This window comes from Schistocerca cancellata, chromosome 8 (assembly GCF_023864275.1).
Source record: "Schistocerca cancellata isolate TAMUIC-IGC-003103 chromosome 8, iqSchCanc2.1, whole genome shotgun sequence".
NCBI classification, from domain to species: domain Eukaryota; kingdom Metazoa; phylum Arthropoda; class Insecta; order Orthoptera; family Acrididae; genus Schistocerca; species Schistocerca cancellata.
The window spans coordinates 350,416,773-350,438,006 of NC_064633.1; the positions used below are offsets into that span (position 1 = coordinate 350,416,773).

Genomic DNA, 21,234 nt, shown 5'->3' on the forward strand with positions numbered 1-21,234 from the left:
CTCTCCGTCATCCTAGTAGGGGCTCCTACAGAACTGTCCTTTCCGTATCATTATCCCGACACTTTGAGGCGACACTCGTTCTACAGTGTAGTACAGCCAACTGCCTGAGTGATCAGCCAGTTTGATGCTTCCTTGTCCTTCGTGCCAATGATTCACCCTACCTTGAAGCCCGAAACATGGCGACGAACGCGTCCTCTGGGCACGCTGTGTTGCGATTTTCACCTTGTAACGCCGCTTCCTTTGGAAAAAAAAAATTGAAAATATAAGCCAATACCCAAAACCCAATAAAAGTTCCAAAATCCAAGATCCAAATTTCAAGTCCCACTGGAATAGCATCACTTGAATAGTAGCAAGTATACAGAAAGGAAATCCGTTATAAGTGACTTAATATTTTGAAAAGGGAAATAAAAGAAATAGTGTTAATTAGTTTCACATTAAAATAATAGTAGATCGCAAAGTAGTGTACTTATAGATCACGGAATAGAACGATTGAACTCAAAGAATACTCTTTGTGAGTACTCTCTGAGGACACTGCCTAATACAGAAGAAAAAAGTCTTTCATTGAGCGTTTGCTGGATCAGGTCTTACCTCAAAGTATGCTCTTGTACGTAGGCGCGACGAGATTGCTTTTGAGCATTTTTGGAAATTTTGCGATCTGCTAGCAATCATTAAACTTGAAATAGGTAGATCAGAAACCTTGAGTATATCGCTACGTTGTGTCAAAAGAGGAAAAGACCCGAATTTGTCTTAAACTGATTATCATATAGGGAAGACTGAACTTTACCCCAAAGTAATAGACTGTTATCAATTTACCGACATAGGAAGTGAACGTTGGTATTGAATGTGAGAAGGTATTGAAGTTTCATTAAAGTAGCAAATGAAATCTGGATCTTATTACAAACTCTTTGACGGAAAACTTAAGTAACTAATTCCCCCCAATTTAGGGAAAAGTTACTTCCTTAATACAATGATAGGACATGAATAGTATAGAATAAACCAGCATAATGTGGATTTACTGTGTGACTTTTTTTTTCAAACCATTTAATATCGTGTGTTTATGAAATATTTATTTTTTGGGCGACATAGATTATTAACGGAGCGCAGCATGCATAAATATTCTTTGCCGCGTTAGACAATTATTGTACCCATTCTAACTATTAAGCTTACGTAAACTGCAAACTTTAGGGGAGAAACTAATGCCGTACATGGACTGTAGCCATAATTAGCTCAAGGATAGCCATTGGTGTGGAACTACGGGTAGCTGTGCTCGAACACGTCGGGGAGCATATAATTATTAATTATTTAAACTTGTCGGTATCATTAATACGCACTCGACGTGAATACAGTGCGGCAGGACAGATTTTTTATAATGTAATGTTCCTCATAAGACAATATATACATACATTCTACCGCTAGTTGGTCGGAGCGCGAATATCATCAACGAACATTTTCAATATATCTTAAGAGGAGCAATTATAAACTGAAAATTTCCAGTAACGTTTCACATGCCTAATAACCATGATGTACTCACACTTTTCTTCATTTCCAGACGTGGCTTCTTCTGAACTGAAAATCTGTCATAAGAGTGAAATTTTAGTCAACGTATCCCACAGGCATGGAAGTACTGTAGTGTGAGTTTGCTATCATTCAGTTAAGGTGTTCGGGGCCATCTCCGTTAGTGTGTTTTGAAAGATACTATTAAGCAAGGTACTGTAAAATATTCATGCGTATAACTAATTAATGAACATGAAAGCAGAAGATAAAGGTATATGTTTTTGATCCAGCAGCCACTATGAATTATGACAAAAAGGAATTACACACGTTGGCTGCTAGTGGACATTCCTTAAAATCAGTAGCACTCTGTCTTCAGGCCACAAGTGGCCCATCGGGATCATCCGACCGCCGTGTTATCCTCAGGGAGGATGCGGATAGGAGGGCGTGTGGTCAGCACACCGCTCTCCCGGTCGTTATGATGGTTTTCTTTGTTCGGAGCCGCTACTATTCGGTGGAGTAGCTCGTCAATTGGCATCACGAGGCTGAGTGCACCCCGAAAAATGGCAACAGCGCATGGCGGCTGGATGGTCACCCATCCAAGCGCCGGCCACGCCCGACAGTGCTTAACTTCGGTGATCTCACGGGAACCGGTGTATCCACTGCGGCAAGGCCGTTGTCTTAAATCAGTAGGGAAAGGTGAAAATTTGTGCTTGGAACGGGATTCGAACCTTGGCTTCCTGCTTGCTGGGCAGATGCACAGACCACTGTGCCAGGCGGACAAGGTGATCATAACAACTACGAGGACTACCCTTGCACGCCTCCCAACGGATCTAATTTCTCAGCTTATCCAGACACTGCTAATGAAATGTTCCTTACCCATTCTCTTCATTACTCAAGGCATTTCACCAAGAGTCGTAGTAGTTCGAGCCTCGTCTGTATCTGCACTGAAGGGATCATTGGCCAGTACCGCCTTTATATATACACTACTGGCCATTAAAATTGCTACACCACGAAGATGACGTGCTACAGACGCGAAATTTAACCCGCAGGAAGAAGATGCTGTGATATGCAAATGATTAGCTTTTCAGAGCATTCACACAAGGTTGGCGCCAGTGGCGACACCTACAACGTGCTGACAGGAGGAAAGTTTCCAACCGATTTCTCATACACAAACAGCAGTTGACAGGCGTTGCCTGGTGAAACGTTGTTGTGATGCCTTGTATAAGGAGGAGAAATGCGTACCATCACGTTTCCGACTTTGATAAAGGTCGGATTGTAGCCTATCCCGACTGCGGTTTATCGTATCGTGACATTGCTGCTCGCGTTGGTCGAGATCTAATGACTGTTAGCAGAATATGGAATCGGTGGCTTCAGGAGGGTAATATGGAATGCCGTGCTGGATCCCAACGGCCTCGTATCACTAGCAGTCGAGATGACAGGCATCTTATCCGCATGGCTGTAACGGATCGTGCAGCCACGTATCGATCCCTGAGTCAACAGATGGGGACGTTTGCAAGACAACAACCACCTGCATGAACAGTTCGACGACGTTTGCAGCAGCATGGACTATCAGCTCGGAGACCATGGCTGCGGTTACCCTTGACGCAGCATCACAGACAGGAGCGCCTGCGATGGTGTACTCAACGACGAACCTGGGTGCACGAATGGCAAAACGTCATTTTTTCGGATGAATCCAGGTTCTGTCTTCAGCATCATGATGGTCACATCCGTTTTTGGCGACATCGCGGTAAACGCACACTGGAAGCGTGTATTCGTCATCGCCATACTGGCGTATCACCCGGCGTGATGGAATGGGGTGCCATTGGTTGCACATCTCGGTCACCTCTTGTTCGCATTGACGGCACTTTGAACAGTGGACGTTACATTTCATATGCGTTACGACCCGTGGCTCTAGTCTTCATTCGATCCCTGCGAAACCTTACATTTCAGCAGGATAATGCACGACCGTATGTTGCAGGTCCCGTACTGGCCTTTCTGGATGCAGAAAATGTTTGACTGCTGCCCTGGCCAGCACATTCCCCAGATCTCTCACCAATTGAAAACGTCTGGTCAATGGTGGCCAAGGCACTGGCTCGTCACAATACGCCAGTCACTACTCCTGATGAACTGTGGTATCGTCTTGAAGCTGCGTGGGCATCCAAGCTCTATTTGACTCAATGCCCAGGAGTATCAAGGCCGTTATTATGGCCAGAGGTGGTTGTTCTGGGTACAGATTTCTCAGGATCTATGCACCCAAATTGCGTGAAAATGTAATCACATGTCAGTTCTAGTATAATATATTTGTCCAATGAATACCCGTTTATCATCTGCATTTCTTCTTGGTGTAGCAATTTTAATGGCCAGTAGTGTAATTTAGGTGAGACGGCCAGTGAAATCTTCTGTGCAGATGCACACCACGCTCGAACTCTTACGGGAATCAGCGAAATGCCGCGAGTAATGAGGATAATGGGCAAAGGGCACTACATGAGTAGTGTGTGCACAAGCTGAGAATTTAGGTCGGACAGGAGGTGAGCAAGGGTAGCCCGGGTGGTTGCGGTGACCACTGTGTCAGGATAGCACAGTGGTCATCGCATATGCCTACTAAGGAGAAGGCCCAGGTTTGAATCCCGTTCCAACAGAAATTTTCAGTTTTCCCCGTTGATTTAAATCAATGCTGAGTCGTAGCCAGCGTCTGTAAACGAAGATAAAAGACATAGAGGAAATGGAAAAATGGTTCAAATGGCTCTGAGCACTATGGGACTTAACATCTGTGTTCATTAGTCCCCTAGTACTTAGAACTACTTAAACCTAACTAACCTAAGGACATCACACACATCCATGCCCGAGGCAGGATTAGAACCTGCGACTGTAGCGCTCACGCGGTTCCAGACTGAAGCGCCTAGACCGCACGGCCACACCGGCCGGCGAGGAAATGGAAACCTGCTATCGACAAACAGATATTACATGACTAAGATTTGCAATTCAAAAGGTATCGGACAATCAAACACAGGAGGGTAAATAGGGAAAATTGTAAAGCACATGTGACAAGCAGTGAGAAAGAAGTACCTGTATGATTAACGTTGGAAAGCCTGAAAACGATTAACAACACGAAAGTGAGACATGTTGTAAAATACACCCGTGAAACCATGCAACGGAGAATTGCACAATGATTGTTAGCAAAATATTTGAAGGAAAAGTGATATTACATAAGTGAGATTCGGAAGCAGAAATAAAACTTCCTGTGTAGAAGAGGTATTACAGAAGCCTCCAAAAGAAAAAATTGGAAGGATGAACAATTTACATCGACAACGAAAATTACTGTCCGTTTTGTAATAATTCACTGACTTCAAAATGGCTTTACTATATGCCTTTATTGTATGTGTATTTCCTTCTACTGTAAAACCTAATTTTGAAATTTGGAAATATGTGCCAAGTTCCTATGGGACCAAACTCCTGAGATCATCGGTCCCTAGGCTTTCACACTACTTAATCTAACTTAAACTAACTTACGCGAAGGACGACACACACACCCATGCCCGAGGGAGGACTCGACTATTGCAAATCATCACTATTTTTTTAGTTCTTATAAATAAGTTAACCGCTTCCTGATTTATAGTATTTCATTAGATACGCGTAACAGTCACGGTTAAGTCTAAGCAAAGATATTCGTACAGCAGACGACATGCTAAGTATATGTTACTACTCTTCTGCTTTTTGCAATTAAAAAACTGTCATTACAATTGCCAAATTTGTTGCAATGGTCACACAAAGCAATCAGTGCTTATCCTACAAAAATATTTTGTAGACCTACTTTAAAAGTCAACTTAGTACTGTGATTGTTCTGCATCACAACCTTACACACAGAAACTCTCCCGCCCCCCCCCCCCCCCAAAAAAAAATCACCTTTCTCTCTGTCGCGCGCACACAAATCACACACACACACACACACACACACACACACAGAGAGAGAGAGAGAGAGAGAGAGAGAGAGAGAGAGAGACAGAGAGAGAGAGAGAGATGCTTCTGAAAATTGTGAAGACAATGTTATACGTTACCTTAATTAATTACTCGTAAAACGTAAATATTTTCACAAAGTGAAAACTGTATGAGGCATGACAGAAATCTATACAGTTTTATTTAGATTCTCGCCCATTTTCAAATGTAAGTAATTAGTTAATGTGAATGCCTAACTGGAAAGTTGAAAGTCCACTACAATGCATATAAACAGTGATTTATTATAATCGTGAAATATATATAACATCGAAACGATTAGTAGTATGTTGGTATTGCGAAACTTACAATAGTAGCTTGAAACAGCGTTACACAAGCTACGAGGACACTGGAGAGAAACTGAACCAGCACTGTCGAATTCATAACACCTTCAAGGTAAGTTGTGAATCTGTAAAAAGAAAATCTCAGTATTTTTTACAAGAAAAGCAAAATTTTCCTCGAAAATATCACGTGTCTGAACTGCGATACGCACTCGATAATTTTTTGGTGGGATCTGACGAGATCACATAGCTCTCTGTACATTCTGCTGTGAGCTTCCGTCAGCACACTGTTGTCGGGCGATGCTGTAATAGGCCTTAGATTAGATCGGCCGCTTAAGTGACCCGTTTCCAGATGGAGGTTGGTGAAGCGCACGTTCAGAATGGTGAGCTGGGCTGTGACGTGTATCATGACGCTGGCGTAGAACATGTCGAGACCGACGCTGACAAGGTGCCAGAAGAAGGTGGCGGTGCACTGCGTCACGTAGGATAGCTCGTACAGTGGTACCGAGGTGAAGTTGAGTCCGTGCATCGGTATGAACGGCAGGTGCTTCTCCGACGTGTCTTCGAGGAGAGGCATAACAAACCACAGTGGACCAAGCACGTTCAAGTATCCAAGGGTTACGAACGTGAGACGCAAGGCCTTCTTTCGCGCCATCTGAAAAGTGGACACCATCGTATCGTTCCCCAGGTAGTACTGCTCGTGGTAACGGACCACGTCGTCGAGTCTCTGCACCAGCTGATAGTAGACGCTCCTGTTCTTCAAGAAGAGGGTCATCTTGACAGCGCCGCCCAGCATGGTGATCATGGACAAGAGCGTCAGCGTGATCTCGTTGAGGTCGCCCCACGACAAGCAGAGTGTTCGCACTGCCATCAGCACGTGCGTCCACTTGACAACGAAGACGAAGGAGGTGAATGCTGCGAACAGCCGTGGAGGACCCGCTGGCCACAAGCCGCCTGATGTCAGCACCCGGACGTTCCACTTGAGTACGGACTCCCGGTGTCGCGCTGACAGCCTGCCTTCCATGTTGTTCGTGAATTCTCTCATCCTGAGGAAAGGAAAAATAGTTACTAGAGTAGGGACACACACGCTTTAGTAACGCTAGTACAAATTTCTTTCATTACAGTAGAAATAGCTTACTATGATACGTCAGGGCTTCGATATGTGTTTTTCTGGTTCGTAACTACGGAAATCGATGCACACGGAAGAGCTATCAGCACTAATATTGAAACTGTGGATCTAAGCCTGCGCTGATGCGGATATCCGTGGGTGTATCAGCATATATCCACAATAACAATTACTCTGTGAAGTTAAAGGACAGTGTCAATATTACGATTTTAGAGCAGTCTTGCATTAAAAGGGATAAAGTAGTAAAGTAGTAGTGATTATTTTTTAAAATAATTGTTACTGCTTCAGCGACTTTTTAATAATATGTAGTAGCACAGCGAGCTTTGGTTGCACGCTGCGATCCTCAAAGGCACCACAGTTACGTGTACTTTAATCTGAAGTATGTTGAGGATTATTTTCTGGGTGTGTCAGTGAGACTACGCATCGAGATTTAACACTGTATATAAAGATTCATTTGTTTCAGTGCAGGAGGAGTATACTAAAATATTCTCATTGATGTCGTTATTTATATTTTATTCTGGAAATTTATTTGTCTGGCTCATAAAGCACGGTAAAAAACACATCAGCTGACAGTTCTACATTCGGATGTTTACGTTCCAAAGACTCTAAATCGCTGAGATAAACAAATTTCAGTTGCTAAGATAGGGCAAATAATTGAAATAAAACTTTTTATAGAAGCACATTTATATTATTGTATTTGGTAGAGGGCCGCGCGGGATTAGGCGAGCGAGCCGGCCGGAGTGGCCAAGCGGTTAAAGGCGCTACAGTCTGGAACCGCGCGACCGCTACGGTCGCAGGTTCGAATCTTGCCTCGGGCATGGATGTGTGTGATGTCATTAGGTTAGTTACGTTTAAGTAGTTGTAAGTTCTAGGGGACTGATGACCTTAGAAGTTAAGTCGCATAGTGCTCAGAACCATTTGAACCCATAAGAATTCTAACACATTTGAACATTTTTTTGTATTTGATAGATCTTCATAATTTAGTATGTTAAAACAATTTTTGAGGAAGTCTATAGTTACTTTCTGGTTTATCATTTAGTAACTTGTTGTCATATATTATATAACATATACCATGAATGAAAATGGCTAGTTCTTCATGCAGGTTCATTTTGTGTCCCTTCTCAATTTTATGTAAAGTATAAATACCGTTCGCTTTACCGTGTAATGGATGGCCAGTGTTCTTAATGTGGGTGGCTACTGCTGATTCAGCATAACTGTTTGTATGTTGAGCTTTTATGTGGTTTTAGTATCTTTTTCAGAAGTCTCTTCCAGTTAGTCCTCTATGTGGGTTAGCTGATAAGTTTCGTTCCTCTTGGTACTTCAATGGACGCATGCCCATCTGGTGCAGAATGCTCCATGCATTGGTGTCGAAGGTATTTTGTTCCTTGGCTATGGATCGTACGCTGGTGCTGGTGTTGACGTCAGTTCGCTTTACCACAGCCTCCTCCAGACGAACAGTTCGCGGACTAATGGGTCTACTAGCTCCCCATCCGTCTGGTATGAAAGTTCCTATTTCAAGAAGACAGCCATAAAATCTTTGAAACATTACGTAACATTTAGTAACTTCCTCTCCGGAAATACTTCTGCATACAGGCGCCTTGCAGCCTTACGGTTGCAACGTGCCTACTCGCAAATGTGATGCTCCATTGGCGCGTAATCAGTCATCAAGAGCAGTAAAAACTTTCATGTAAGTGAAATATAAACAACAATAGTGTAACTGTTCTTTCAGGGACGTGGCTACAGCTAGTAGTAATGAAAACTTACCCTTCTTAGCAGTAAGACGTAATAGTATTGCAATCCGATTTCACTCTCTCAACGTGTTGCATACGAAGCAGTCAAAGAAACTGTAAACGTTAGCGTGAGGACCCGTAGAGGCGAAACGGTGCACCTGTGACATTTGTGTCCGATAAAAAGGTCTTTTATTTCATCTAATCTAATAACTATACAAATATGTATATGTAGTTTTTTTACACCCTATTAATCAACGTGTTTGAAAAATACTTTATGCAGTCCTTGGGGAAACGTACCTTGCATCGAAACGAAGTCCAGTAAACGTGGGCTATAAATTTCATACAATCATAGCTACAAGCACTCGTTCATCTTCGATATTGTGAAACTTCTCTCTTCTATTGAACAAGTGTCGATAGCTCTTAAGGTATGCATCTGAGAGCCCATGTTTAACAGGATTTTTTTTTCTTGTAAGGAACCCGTTCCCAAAATTTATGAATGTATTTCCGACACGCCTCGCATATTGGTGTTTTAGATTATAATGTCTTGAACCAAATGCTGCTACATGCAGTGCTTATAAGCTAGCCTTGTGTAGATCTTCTATAGAGCAGGTGTTTGGACACAGCTCACACTGCAAGAGGTGGGTGGTAGTCTGCAGGTACAGGTTCCCAAGTCATACGGAGCCTTGTTGCTCAAGAGCCCCCACCCCCAAATGTCTGCAGCTCCAGAGCTCAGACTGTTGAGAGACTTCCGGGTCTTTTACTCTTCCTCGGTGCGACTCGGAGGGATTTCTTCTGTGGCTATTGGTCTGTCTTTGAGGTGCGGAATCCTTTCTTCCTACATGCTGTCTTGTGCTTTGTGTTCTAACTGCGACGCTCTTTGAGATATAAAGAAAGCTTTTCCTAGATTTCAGCCGTTGGTGGGCGTTCAGGCGGCCGTATAGCGGATTTATCGCCGGGGTTAACGCATCTGTTTCCCCCTTTCTGGCCAACACTTCCCGAGTGATTACGAGTGGTGCAATACCAGAAAAACAGTACAGCTTATGTCTAGGTCCTCTATGGCAACATGTCGATACGGCACGGTTCCGTGAGAGGTCTTTGGACCTGCTTAGCACTACACAACCTACTCCATATCAGACACGCAAACTCTGCTGCTGAATACTACCTGTAAGCCTCACGTACCGATTAAGTATCTCTAATCGAAGTGCTTGGCATCATTGTCTCTAAATTTGGATGCACTGCATTTTATCGGAAAGTTGAGTGCAGCTGTGTGTTCCTGCATCAGTTGTGAGAAGGTCATATTGTTGAGTTGTTACAGAAGTGGGGCAATTACATAAGAGCAGCGAATTGATATTGTGTTGTGTTACATAAAGTCAGCTTCCAACAAGAAATGTAAAGAAATGTTTCGAGCGAAGAATCCTGGAAGGAAACTTCCCACGACCAGTACTATTCAAGACCTGTGCAAGAAATGGAGGGCAGTAGGATCCGTTCAGAATGTGCAGGGGAATGGGCGGCCGACAGTGAGGACCCCTGAAACTATAGAGAGATTTCTTATAGACATTACGAGAAACCCCCTCAAGTCGGTAAGGAGGTTATCGCAACAGGTTGGTGTATCTCGTACATCGTATCATCCCCGAATTTCAACTCTTGCGCCACATTCACAAGACAGGCTTTTAGTAAAGATATGAAATTAAAAGCCTGTCTTGTGTGTGGTGTCACCGCCAGACACCACACTTGCTAGCCTTTAAATCGGCCGCGGTCCGTTAGTATACGTCGGACCCGCGTGTCGCCACTATCAGTGATTGCAGACCGAGCGCCGCCACACGGCAGGTCTAGAGAGACTTCCTAGCACTCGCCCCAGTTGTACAGCCGACTTTGCTAGCGATGGTTCACTGACAAATTACGCTCTCATTTGCCGAGACGATAGTTAGCATAGCCTTCAGCTACGTCATTTGCTACGACCTAGCAAGGCGCCATTACCAGTTACTATTGATGCTGTAAAACATGTACCGTCAAGAGCGATGTTCACCAATTATGGATTAAAGTTAAGTATTCCAGCAGCTACGTATTATTTTTACTAGTCTCATATCCCTGACCTGTTCCAGACCTCACGCCAGCCTGCATGAGCTTAAACGCGTGCCTTTCGGCTTCCTCATAGTGGCTTGGCTGTCTTGCCAAGCCACAACATTGTGAATGTGGCGCAAGCGTTGAAATTCGGGGATCACTATTGTAACTGACTGTCAACATCAATTGTTAAAGGTTACTTGCACCCCTTTCTTTACTTCATGTCAGATAAGGCCTGGTTTCATTTCTCAAGTTATGTAAACCACAGAACTGCAGATACTGGTCGCTGCATGAAGAACTCTCTACTCAGAGAAGATATTTGTTTGCCGAGCGTTGTCTGGCAAGCGCGTAATTGGCCCCTTATTTTTCAGTTACACCCTAAATAGGGCCTGATATCTAGAGATCTTTGACTCTTTCTATGCACAATTAACAGATGCAGAGAAGCTGTATGCTGTACAAGATGGAGCAACCGCTCAAACAACCAACCAAATTATGGTCCACATCACCAACGTGTTCCCTGAAGACAGACATCTCAGTAGAGGCCTCTGGTCCCCCAAGGTCCCCGCATTTACCATGTAAGATTTTTATTTATGGAGCACACTAAAAAATAAAGTCTATGCTCACAATCATCGCACAAAAGACGATCTTAAACGGAACGTTAATATGGAAATTAACAACATCATTCCAGCAGAATTACAGTGTGTTGTTGTTAACAGTATCACACGAAGTGAGCGATGCCTGGTTGCCCATTTCCACAGCTTCTAGCATCTATTTAACGTTACTATTATTTATTCTTCTTTAGTTAGTTCAGTGTTGCTTGAACTCGAATGTGAAGCATACCAGTTTTACGTGGGACACCCTGAATAAAGCGAGGGCTGTAGTTCTTACTACCGAAGGCTGCACACCCCTTTTAATTTCTGCTAATTTGTTGTTTACGATGTTCCCGTTGCAATTTTGTTTCATGTTCGTACCTTCTATCCAACGTGCCACTCAGATACGACGGTTTCGCACAGTGTTCCAATGGAGTGCCCTCCCAAGTCAATAGCAAGGTCCTTGTAGCCTTTCTGTTCTGCAGGGGAGAACACACACACATTTCAGTGTTGGCATTTTAGTGTGTGAGGTGACTGTAATAGGTAACAGACTGCTCCAGGGCTGCTGACAGATCTGGACGACCTCGGAGTTATCTCGTTTGGCAGCGATGGCGCGATTGTCAGTAAATACAAAACTTTGAATGCACTGTGGGAGAGGCTGGTCAAAAATAAAAATCTTAAAAAGCACCGGGGCAAGTACACTGTTCTGTTGGAGACTATTCATCTGCCTTCTCCACCGGCTCAAGTCTTCGATTTTGGAGAAGGTTTCGAATCATTTCCCTCAGTTTCTAGTCACTGCTAGGAATGTGTAGCTTCTCTAAGGTTGTCTGGGGTTGGCTATATCGTAGGTCGCTCAACGGTTCAGAAAGGCGGTCCCCGAAGTTTGTCTGTTTTGAAAACCATCCTCGATGTAATGCTTTATTTTCAGCACTTGTATGTCGAAATTACTGACTCGGAATGTATTTTTGCGATAGTTGTATTTTCCCTTGAAAGTTCTCCTCGTTTGTCCTATTTTCTTTGTATTACACGATGCTAAATGCTACATTTTGTATGTGGTCGATTTATAAAGCTTGATAAAGCAGGTTTTCAAATCATACTGCAGTCCTCGACTTAGCACGTCTTTGTTTAAAATGCATCTTTAATGTTTTAAGACTTACGAGTGTTCGTTACCTTTAACGGAACTCTTCTGTCACATTGACTTACAACTGCTAGAAGCATTTTTACGTTGTGAACGTTCTCGTGTGCATGTTTTGAAGATGAGAAGCTTTTTCTCACGAAAACCGCTGACTGAAAAGTCTTCTCTGTTGGTTGAACCAGATTAATTTATTTCTTATATGTCACAGCCACGAGCTCTTTCCCATTTGCAATAAAATGACAAAATTGGCAAAGCTGTTGTAGATTTCTATTCAACGACAATACAACAAGGTTATCATCCTTCTGGTGTCCAACAGGCTTCTACATGGATGACAGTTCCACCTGTGAAAGATCGATCATAAAACATGTCGATGTATCCTCGAGATATATTCCATCTCAGAACGTCTAGAGAAACTTCAGTATGTGTAGACTAGGACAGAAAGAAGGTTAGCATCGTTCCTGACGTCGTCTGTCTCTTTTAGTGCGTTGCAGATCTAGATTTCAACTGACAATGCAGCTGTCATCAGTGCTATAGATACAAATAATACAAGCACAATTACAATCGCACAACTACATACCATTCATTATAAGTGATCATGTGGAGTGAACGTAATTATAACGACTCACGTTCCAATCTAACTCAGTCATGTACAAGTATTAGTCCAAACTATATTTTATTATAACTGTTTTCTGAATTCACTGCATTTTTTATGTATATATAAAAAATTTACGTCAACCCATTCTTTTATATAAGGGCAATAAAAATAGCAGGTATTGGCTGTCCAGTATGACGTAATGTAACACTTGTAATGATATTTTGAAGTTATATGCCTCCAGGCGAAATTTATTATAATTAATAACTGAATTCGCCACATATATTAGTTTAACCCACTCCTTCACATATGGACAATAAAAGTAGTGGGCGTGAGCTCCCCAACACGACGTAATGTTACTCTTGTCATAATGATTTTTTGATATGTGTGCCTCCAGAAAAAATTGTGCATTATTATAAATCCTGTTGGGATTCCCTGTATTGTTAGGTATAAAATGTTTTTAGGTGGAACTATTCTTTTGCATATAGACAATAAGTAGACGACGTTGACTATGCAGTATGACGTAAAAGGAGGTTAGCTATATGGATCTGTAAACAGCGGTCTCAGTTAGGCTAATGTTTGTACATGCCTAAGTTAGATTGGAAGATGTGTCCTTATAATTACGTTCAGTCTACATGACTAATTATAATGGTATGTGATTGTGGAACTGTAATTGTGTACAGCTGTGACATGGGGTTTGACAAATGCACTGTTTCTACGTCTTATTCTTATATTATTTGTATTTATAGCACTGACGGTAGCTGCAATCTAGATATGCGATGCAATAAAAAAAGGCAGATGACATTCCGACCAATGCTGACTTTCTTTCTCTCCTGATTTACATCACTGTTGTGGGGCGCAATCATTGCCGTGGAACCGTACATGATGAATATGTGTAGAGCAGTATAATTAACGGTAGATTCGTGTAAGAAAAACACAGTTAGGAAGGCCGTCCCTTCACCTTACAACTGAATCTTTCATGCACCATACATGCAAACGTTTCGTAATTTGACACTATTTAACTTTTTGTTCACTAAAATTACTGAATATGCTGTACCTACACTTTGCATACCTGTATGAATAATTCAGTAAAGGAGAACACTGCTTTACAAGGTGCAGTGAAGTTGCTGAAGCAGTGATTCCACGTAATTACAAGGATAATGGGAAAAGGAAGTTACCATGTGGGAGGTTCAATTAACTAGTGTACTTAAACTTTTCCTATTGCGAGTCAGTGCCGTGTTTGATAAATCTTTCTCTACTAAAACCGTTTACGGCGAAGCGTACCCACCTAACGAGATTTTGCTATGTACATTCTTAACTCAAAATGTCTGGAAGCATCGTAGCCTCCGGGAGCGCATCTTTTGTAGCTGAGAATTCAGTATTCATGGCAGGTTGGAGGACTCACTCTGGAGACAGTTTTTTATAACAATGGCCGAGCATAGAAAGGGTCTACTGGCGCAGAAAATCTTCATACGGTCCAGTGAACGTAATGTTCTGAAATGACCTATAAAACATCTGAAGGACAGAGCGAAACCGCAAGCTGTTAGCGTGGGAGTCATTGTGGTTGCAGTTCGAAGAAATGCACTCAGAATCCACGCCGTTAAAAGGCGGAAAAAATTACCAGGTAATTTATACAAAAGAAAAGGTTATACGTCTAACGGAAACATCAAAGCTGCAGTGGATATGTCCTTGCAACTGATTAACAAGCGCCTGTATTTTCAATAAACCAGAAATTCAAATGACTAGTTATGCATTGACACAGAAGAGACATCAAAGGTAAGTTACGTATGAAGTGTATTAGTGACATGCCATAACAACACCTGACGCTTGTCTGTTTAACTTAATATTAAAGCAACAGTTTGTAATGCATGAGAAAGCAAATGCTGTTCTTGACCAGCGTTGGAAGACGGCCCATTTATAGACCAAGATTAGCAGCACGTTGATAACAGCCCATGTATAGACCAAGGCCAGCAGCAAGTTAATAGAGTTGTTGTGATTTTACTATACAAAAGGCCTTTCAGAAGACAATTACATTGACAGAAATATTGTTATTGTGGAAAACCGACTTGCCTTAAGAACCTGCCTTCAGGAATTTCGCGTTGAAAGCTAAGGTGTGCCCACTGAATCTTTAACTATCCAAATACTTCTGAGATCACACCATAGAGGTTCCGAACGAATACTCAACAGCGTTCGTGACCATTTACGATCGTTGGAAACCAAATATCAGATTGCTATACTACGAAACTAGGGGCCTCACAATTACCAGCATATCTGGACAGCGTGGAGGAACAAGGCTGTACGCAATCCTTCAAATGCTCGAGGAGACAGAGGCAAGTCAGATACGAGATCTTGCTTAGCCTTACTAGTTTTAACGGAAGGACAATTCAATGAAGCCGAATGGAAACCGTAGCAGCAAATTTAGACATGACATGACAGTTAAAAGATCCCAATAGCTCTTTCCGACATATTCCTATCCTTCAATATGACCAATGGCGGCCAAACGCGCGGTCACTCACTATTTAGGTACTGAATCACGGCGTAGAACTTGGGAATCATTAATACGAATCTCAGTTATTTGGGAAAACGGATGTGGCAGCTGAATTCCATAAATAAGAATCAGAATCAACACGACCCTGTCCTAAAGACCTGTACAATATATTCCCGTTTCTGCAGGGCTAGTAAATTTGAAGTTATCAGTTAGGCGGACGATGGTGCAAACGCCCATAATGCACTTTTCAGTCAGTGAATTTGCGTTGTTTGATGATACGTTTTTTGGCATTAACGCAAGAAAATGTCACAGAACGAAGTTTATACCATATCCCGATCGATCGCGGAAGATGATATATCGTGTCAGGGATGGAGAAGACTTTACTTCTTGGGCGTTAAACAGTGACAAGACCATTAAAGTACATTAGAATATAAGGCAGAGTAATTAACACTCATAACAAAGTATGGATTTACTGGAGAACATCCCTCTACTGAAGATAGCGCCTGTCGAGAAGTCGAATAAACCAAATCCTTAACTCGAGTCGTTTTTTTCTGTTTTCCTCATAAACAATATGAGCATATTACAAAATGTAGGTTAGATTGGTGGGCTGAAAACAAAGATAGGTTTGGCAACGGACATGGTATAGGAACAGCTGACGATTTATTTCAACTAACAACTTATGTTCAATGATGTTTCAGCGGTAATAACAACTTAATGGTATCCTAGTATACCGACATAAGGGATGCCTGTGATAATGTATCTCTTCTCACTCCAGTAAGTAAGTAATTTGCGAACGATATGCCCACAACTTACTACACATCCTCTGTAACCAGCAGTTAAAGATCGAGGGCACTTCGAAGACCCAAGAGTGTTTTCTAGCATTGGTTTGCTTCAGGGGCTCTGATTGTCACACCTGGTGTTCGTCGTATGCAATTGACGTACAGGAAGTGACTTACAGGAAGTTGTTGCCTTCACAAATTTACAGGTAATTTATGTATTTATGCTAATAGCCCTGATCCAAACGTGGGTAAAAGTGTGTCAGATGCGGGCATGGTTGGAGCAAAGGGGCCGAAAATTATTAGTGTCTCAAACGAAAGCCTCTATATACTTCCACCAGAGAATTCCGCAAAACAACGGTTAAGATCAAGTATGATCACGGACTGAAAATAATTATACGAATAGGACTAACCATGTTGTATGTTGTATGTTAACCGGGCACCTAGAAACGACGGAGAGGCTCCGTCACCGCCTCAGCCGCAGTAGTCCACAACCCCACGACGACTACCACAGTCCACTTCACCCCTCCGCTGTCCCACACCGAACCCAGGGCTAGTGTGCGATTTGGCCCCCGGTGGACCCCCCCCCCCCCCCAGGGAACGTCTTACTCCAGACGAGTGTAATGTAGAGTGTAAAATGGTAGAGTAATGGTGGTGTACGCGTACGTGGAGAACGTGTTTGCGCAGCAATCGCCGACATAGTGTAACTGAGGCGGAATAAGGGGAACCGGCCCGCATTCGCAGAGGCAGATGGAAAACCGCCTAAAACCATCCACAGACTGGCCGGCTCACCGGACCTCGACACAAGTCAGCCGGGCGGATTCGTGCCGGGGACCAGGCGCTCCTTCCCGCTCCGGAAAGCCGTGCGTTAGACCGCTCGGCTAACCGGGCGATCGGACTAACCATAGATCATCAACTAAAGTTCCATCTTCAGGCGCTTGACTGCGTACAAGAAAGTCGAATTCAACCACCTGAAGATGGAAATTACATCTTGAAACTCGTATCCTGTACGAGTTTACCAAAAAAAAGAATTAGTCAATTACAACTCGAGCGGATTTACCCGTTGATCGCGGGAATGCGAACGATTAGTGTTGCATATCTCTATGACAGGTACAACGGCCAGTAGAGTACATTAATGTTGTTATCAAGTTTGGTAGGGTATACGGGGGATGTGAACAGCGTCAGATGTTAATTTATCACTGTGCTGCTTACCCGTTTGAGATAACGTTATTAAGGGTAAGAGACTCATTGTGTATCTCTATTTGGACAGCAATTTTAATCGTGCATTATCTATACTTGTCGGATATTCGAATGTGACAGTGGCCCGATGTGGGACTGTACGGAAACGTGAAGGCAGCCGTAGTCTTCGTCAAGATTTCGATCTACCACTTCTGACCACCACAACGGAGGCCACATCGCAACCCCTTGATATCAGGGGTTGTGATCAGAGAAGAAGTAATGGACTCATTGCCTCAGTGTGTGTCATCCCGTGCCCCTGGTCGGGGCCCGGCAGCAGTCGGACTAGAGATTTACCGTCCTACGCTTAAGCTGCAGTTAACACCGCAATATAAACGGCTGAATTTTGAGTTGTGCCGTGGCCGGGGAACTTGGACTGCTGATGAATGGCATTGCGTTGTGTTTCGTGATGTATCGCGTTCCTACACTACCACGGACGACAATCGTCGGCGACCTGGGGAGAAATTCCACTCTTCCAGCGTTATGGCGAGGCACAAGAATTTTACTTCTGACGTCATGGTGTGGAGAACCACCTGGTATGACGTTGGTCACGGCTGGTAGCGATTGCTGGAACTCTGAGGGCCCAGTGGTATGCAACGGACTTCCTACGTGCTTAAGTGTTACCTCTCACGCGACTGTATCTTGTCATCTTTCAACGGGACACTTCTCGTCCGCACATGTAGTCATCTCTATGAACTATCTGTGTGATGTAGAGGTACTCCAGTGGCTAGCAAGATTCCCAGATCTGTCCCCAATAGAACACGTGTGGGACCAGCGCAGTCAGCTCCGTCCCATTGCCAGTATCTCGGATATCGAGGGATAGTTATAACATCTGTGTGTCAGTTTGCTTCAGGAGAGGAACGGTTTTATGACACCCTTCCCAAGCGAGTAAGTGCACGTATAAAGGTAAAATGGGGTGCAGTATGTTGTAAATATTTGTCATTGTCTCACGTTCTTTGTAAATTTGACTAGATCTTGCAATCACTGAAAAAAAAGTCACATACCCATACTCTCACAACCCGTCAACTTTCATTTCATTTCCTCCTCTCGTTTTGTTAGAAAATGTATTTCAGTATTTCAGGCTGAAGTTACTAACAGCTCGCAAGCATGCATTCGCAATTGTCTCCCGTATTTACTAGGAAGTTGCTACCTCTATCATTGTACACTTTCAGTCGCGTCCCTTTCCGCTGTTAATTATGATACACCCTATATACTGCATGCGTTCATACCGCAGCTATATTAAAAAAATCTGTACAGTCACAGCTGTATTTCAAATTGCATGTAAATAAAACCATTTTGTAGATGACGTTACTCGCGTCACTTATAATAGTCCTTGACTCTGCTAATGTTTAGGGTAGCACAGTTCCACAAGGACGTTGTTATTTTTAACATGCTTCAGTACCATAATGCGACAGAATATTACGCTGTTGACGGCATAAAAAATAAGCCAAAATTGCCATAGCAAACTACAAACAGTTGACAACCAAAAGTGGAAGATGACGAAATTTTAGTGGGGACTTACGTGAATGCGACAAAACTTGTGAAAAAATATTATTGGCTCCTCATTTAGCACGTGGCATGGAAATTCCAGTTCCTGAATACTACGTTCCTATTCTACTTCTAACTTTGATAAAAATAATAATTGGTAAAAGCTTGCACGGAACCACGCCCATTTGTTGGTCTGTAATTATTTTCTCAGGTTATTCATTCCTGCGGCAAAGTACACGGGTGACAATCATAAACTCTTATTTGAAGCTTACGAAATACTCAAAATTTATAGTAAAATTAAAAAAACCAAAGGCTATCCTAAAATTTACCCTAAAATATTGCTCGCATGGAAGTACTGCATTCCACGTACAGAAATACAGTGTACAGTTTTAATTTATTGGCTTATATCAGCAATTACGGCGTTCCCATTAACGTAACATGTGTTCCTCATTTCTAATAACAAATAGTGGACAAGAATACTAACGTATGTCAGTTTCGTGGGCAAGTGTATGCTTAAGTCTAAGAAAATGTTTCATTGCATTCTTTATTTCTACATCTGTTTATACATTTATTGATTTCTTTGACATTGGTAAGATACGACGTTGTTGGTAACATAGTTCAGATGTGTTCAATGCCAATAGTAAATACATCAACTACCCTCAGTTATGTGGACGAATTATAATGTTTCCGCTTATGCCTACCCACCAGTAAAGAATGGATGGATTTCAGATCAAAACAAACTGCTTTAAATGTCATCTGATAGCTCTCTTACTGAAATAAGTTATATTCTAGATCGATCGAACATAAAACAGTGCCCAGCGTTGGAAGAAGCTTTGCTCAAACCAGTCTACAAGAAGGGAAGCAGAGGTGATCCAATTTTCCAGTTTTTTGCAATCACCATGAAGGGAATGTTTGTGTAGTACACCAAGAACGCTGTGGATAGCACCACTGCCACTCATTTTGTACTCTTCGATTTATGGTGTTTGTTTAAATATGTTATCAACGGAGTAAATTTTAGGAAAATTTTGTGTAGATCTGTATTACAATCTGCAGCAAGCCTCGTTACTACACTTCTATAATCTTTGCCGACTGCGAACCCTAGGGTTTGATCCAAGAGCTTGCACATTGCCAATCGATAACAGGATAGCTACTGAAGCTGACACTATTGATACTAAGTTTAAAACTCAGATTAACCAAAGAAGACGAGAGAGGAAAAGACTGCTTGAGGATGAAAAGGATATCCTTATGGTTTTCTCTAAGCCACCCATAGAAGGTAGGGCCTTACACAAACTCTGTGAAGTCCTCGATTTAAGTTTCCCGTAACTTACGTTTTGAAAACTTTATTTACCTATTCCTCACAAACCACTGACGTTACAGTACATAAATTTGGCATGCAACTAGCCATTACTATAAAGAAATATTCTATGGGATTTGTGTATGAGAAAACCTCAAAAATTTGTGCATTTTTCGCAGATATTTGAAGAACCGTAAAAATCAAATAAAACAAGATATGAGCATTCTTTTCCACAGATATTTATAACAGTATTTCAATTTCTACACAAAAATGCACATCTGTACTCATCCTGTTGAAAAAACTTCAATAGTTTATGATTAAAAACGTAGAACATAAAGAAGAATGAAAACCTATGTGTGTTTCTATATAACATTTCATAACAGCTGTGTCAAATTTTGTGACACTGTCTTGAAAACTTTGGACTTTACGATATACTGCAATTTCGCATCCGTTCCCCCTTAAAGAATTGATAGAGGCTGTGAACTCGCGTGACAAGAAATTACTTGTAAAACGTGTTCTTAAGAACACAATGCCGAACACAAAATAATTGGCCACGACTGCCTCAGGGTGCTGTTCAACAAGCGAGGAGACTCACCTGCTACGTTAGAACCCTAGGATGCAAGCCGACTTCCTTCCGTCGATTTCTGCGACAACCGCGTTACTGTAGTGTGGCAGCACGGCAGTATCAGACCGGGAGTTGTTTTCTGTTTTAGTGACGCACTGGTCTGTCGTTTACTTATCTCGAAACGTTGTTTACCTGAAACTGAGGCAGTAGCTTGAGAGGTGACAGCACCCTCTTCAATAATTCATAGTAAGCGAAACTGAGTTCTTGTATACTTTCATTGGCTTATGCTTTGAAAAACTCTCGTTCATAATAAACGTCCTCATCATAGTCACTTTTTCAAAGGAATTTTATTCCCTTCTATACGAGAACAGGAATTCCATAGTAGGGT

General features: G+C 42.4%; 1 protein-coding gene across 1 annotated transcript in view; it reads right to left on the bottom strand.

Annotated features, from left to right (window-relative positions):
• Positions 1 to 6,810, bottom strand: part of LOC126095577 (odorant receptor Or2-like) — a 40,062-nt gene extending 33,252 nt beyond the window's left edge. Inside the window, exons 1-2 of the mRNA XM_049910353.1 lie at positions 6,026 to 6,810; positions 5,794 to 5,893 (exon numbers count right to left, since the gene is read on the bottom strand). Of these exons, the coding sequence (XP_049766310.1) occupies positions 5,794 to 5,893; positions 6,026 to 6,810 (885 nt within the window). The remainder of the gene's footprint in view (positions 1 to 5,793; positions 5,894 to 6,025) is intronic.
• Positions 6,811 to 21,234: the final 14,424 nt, after the last annotated feature.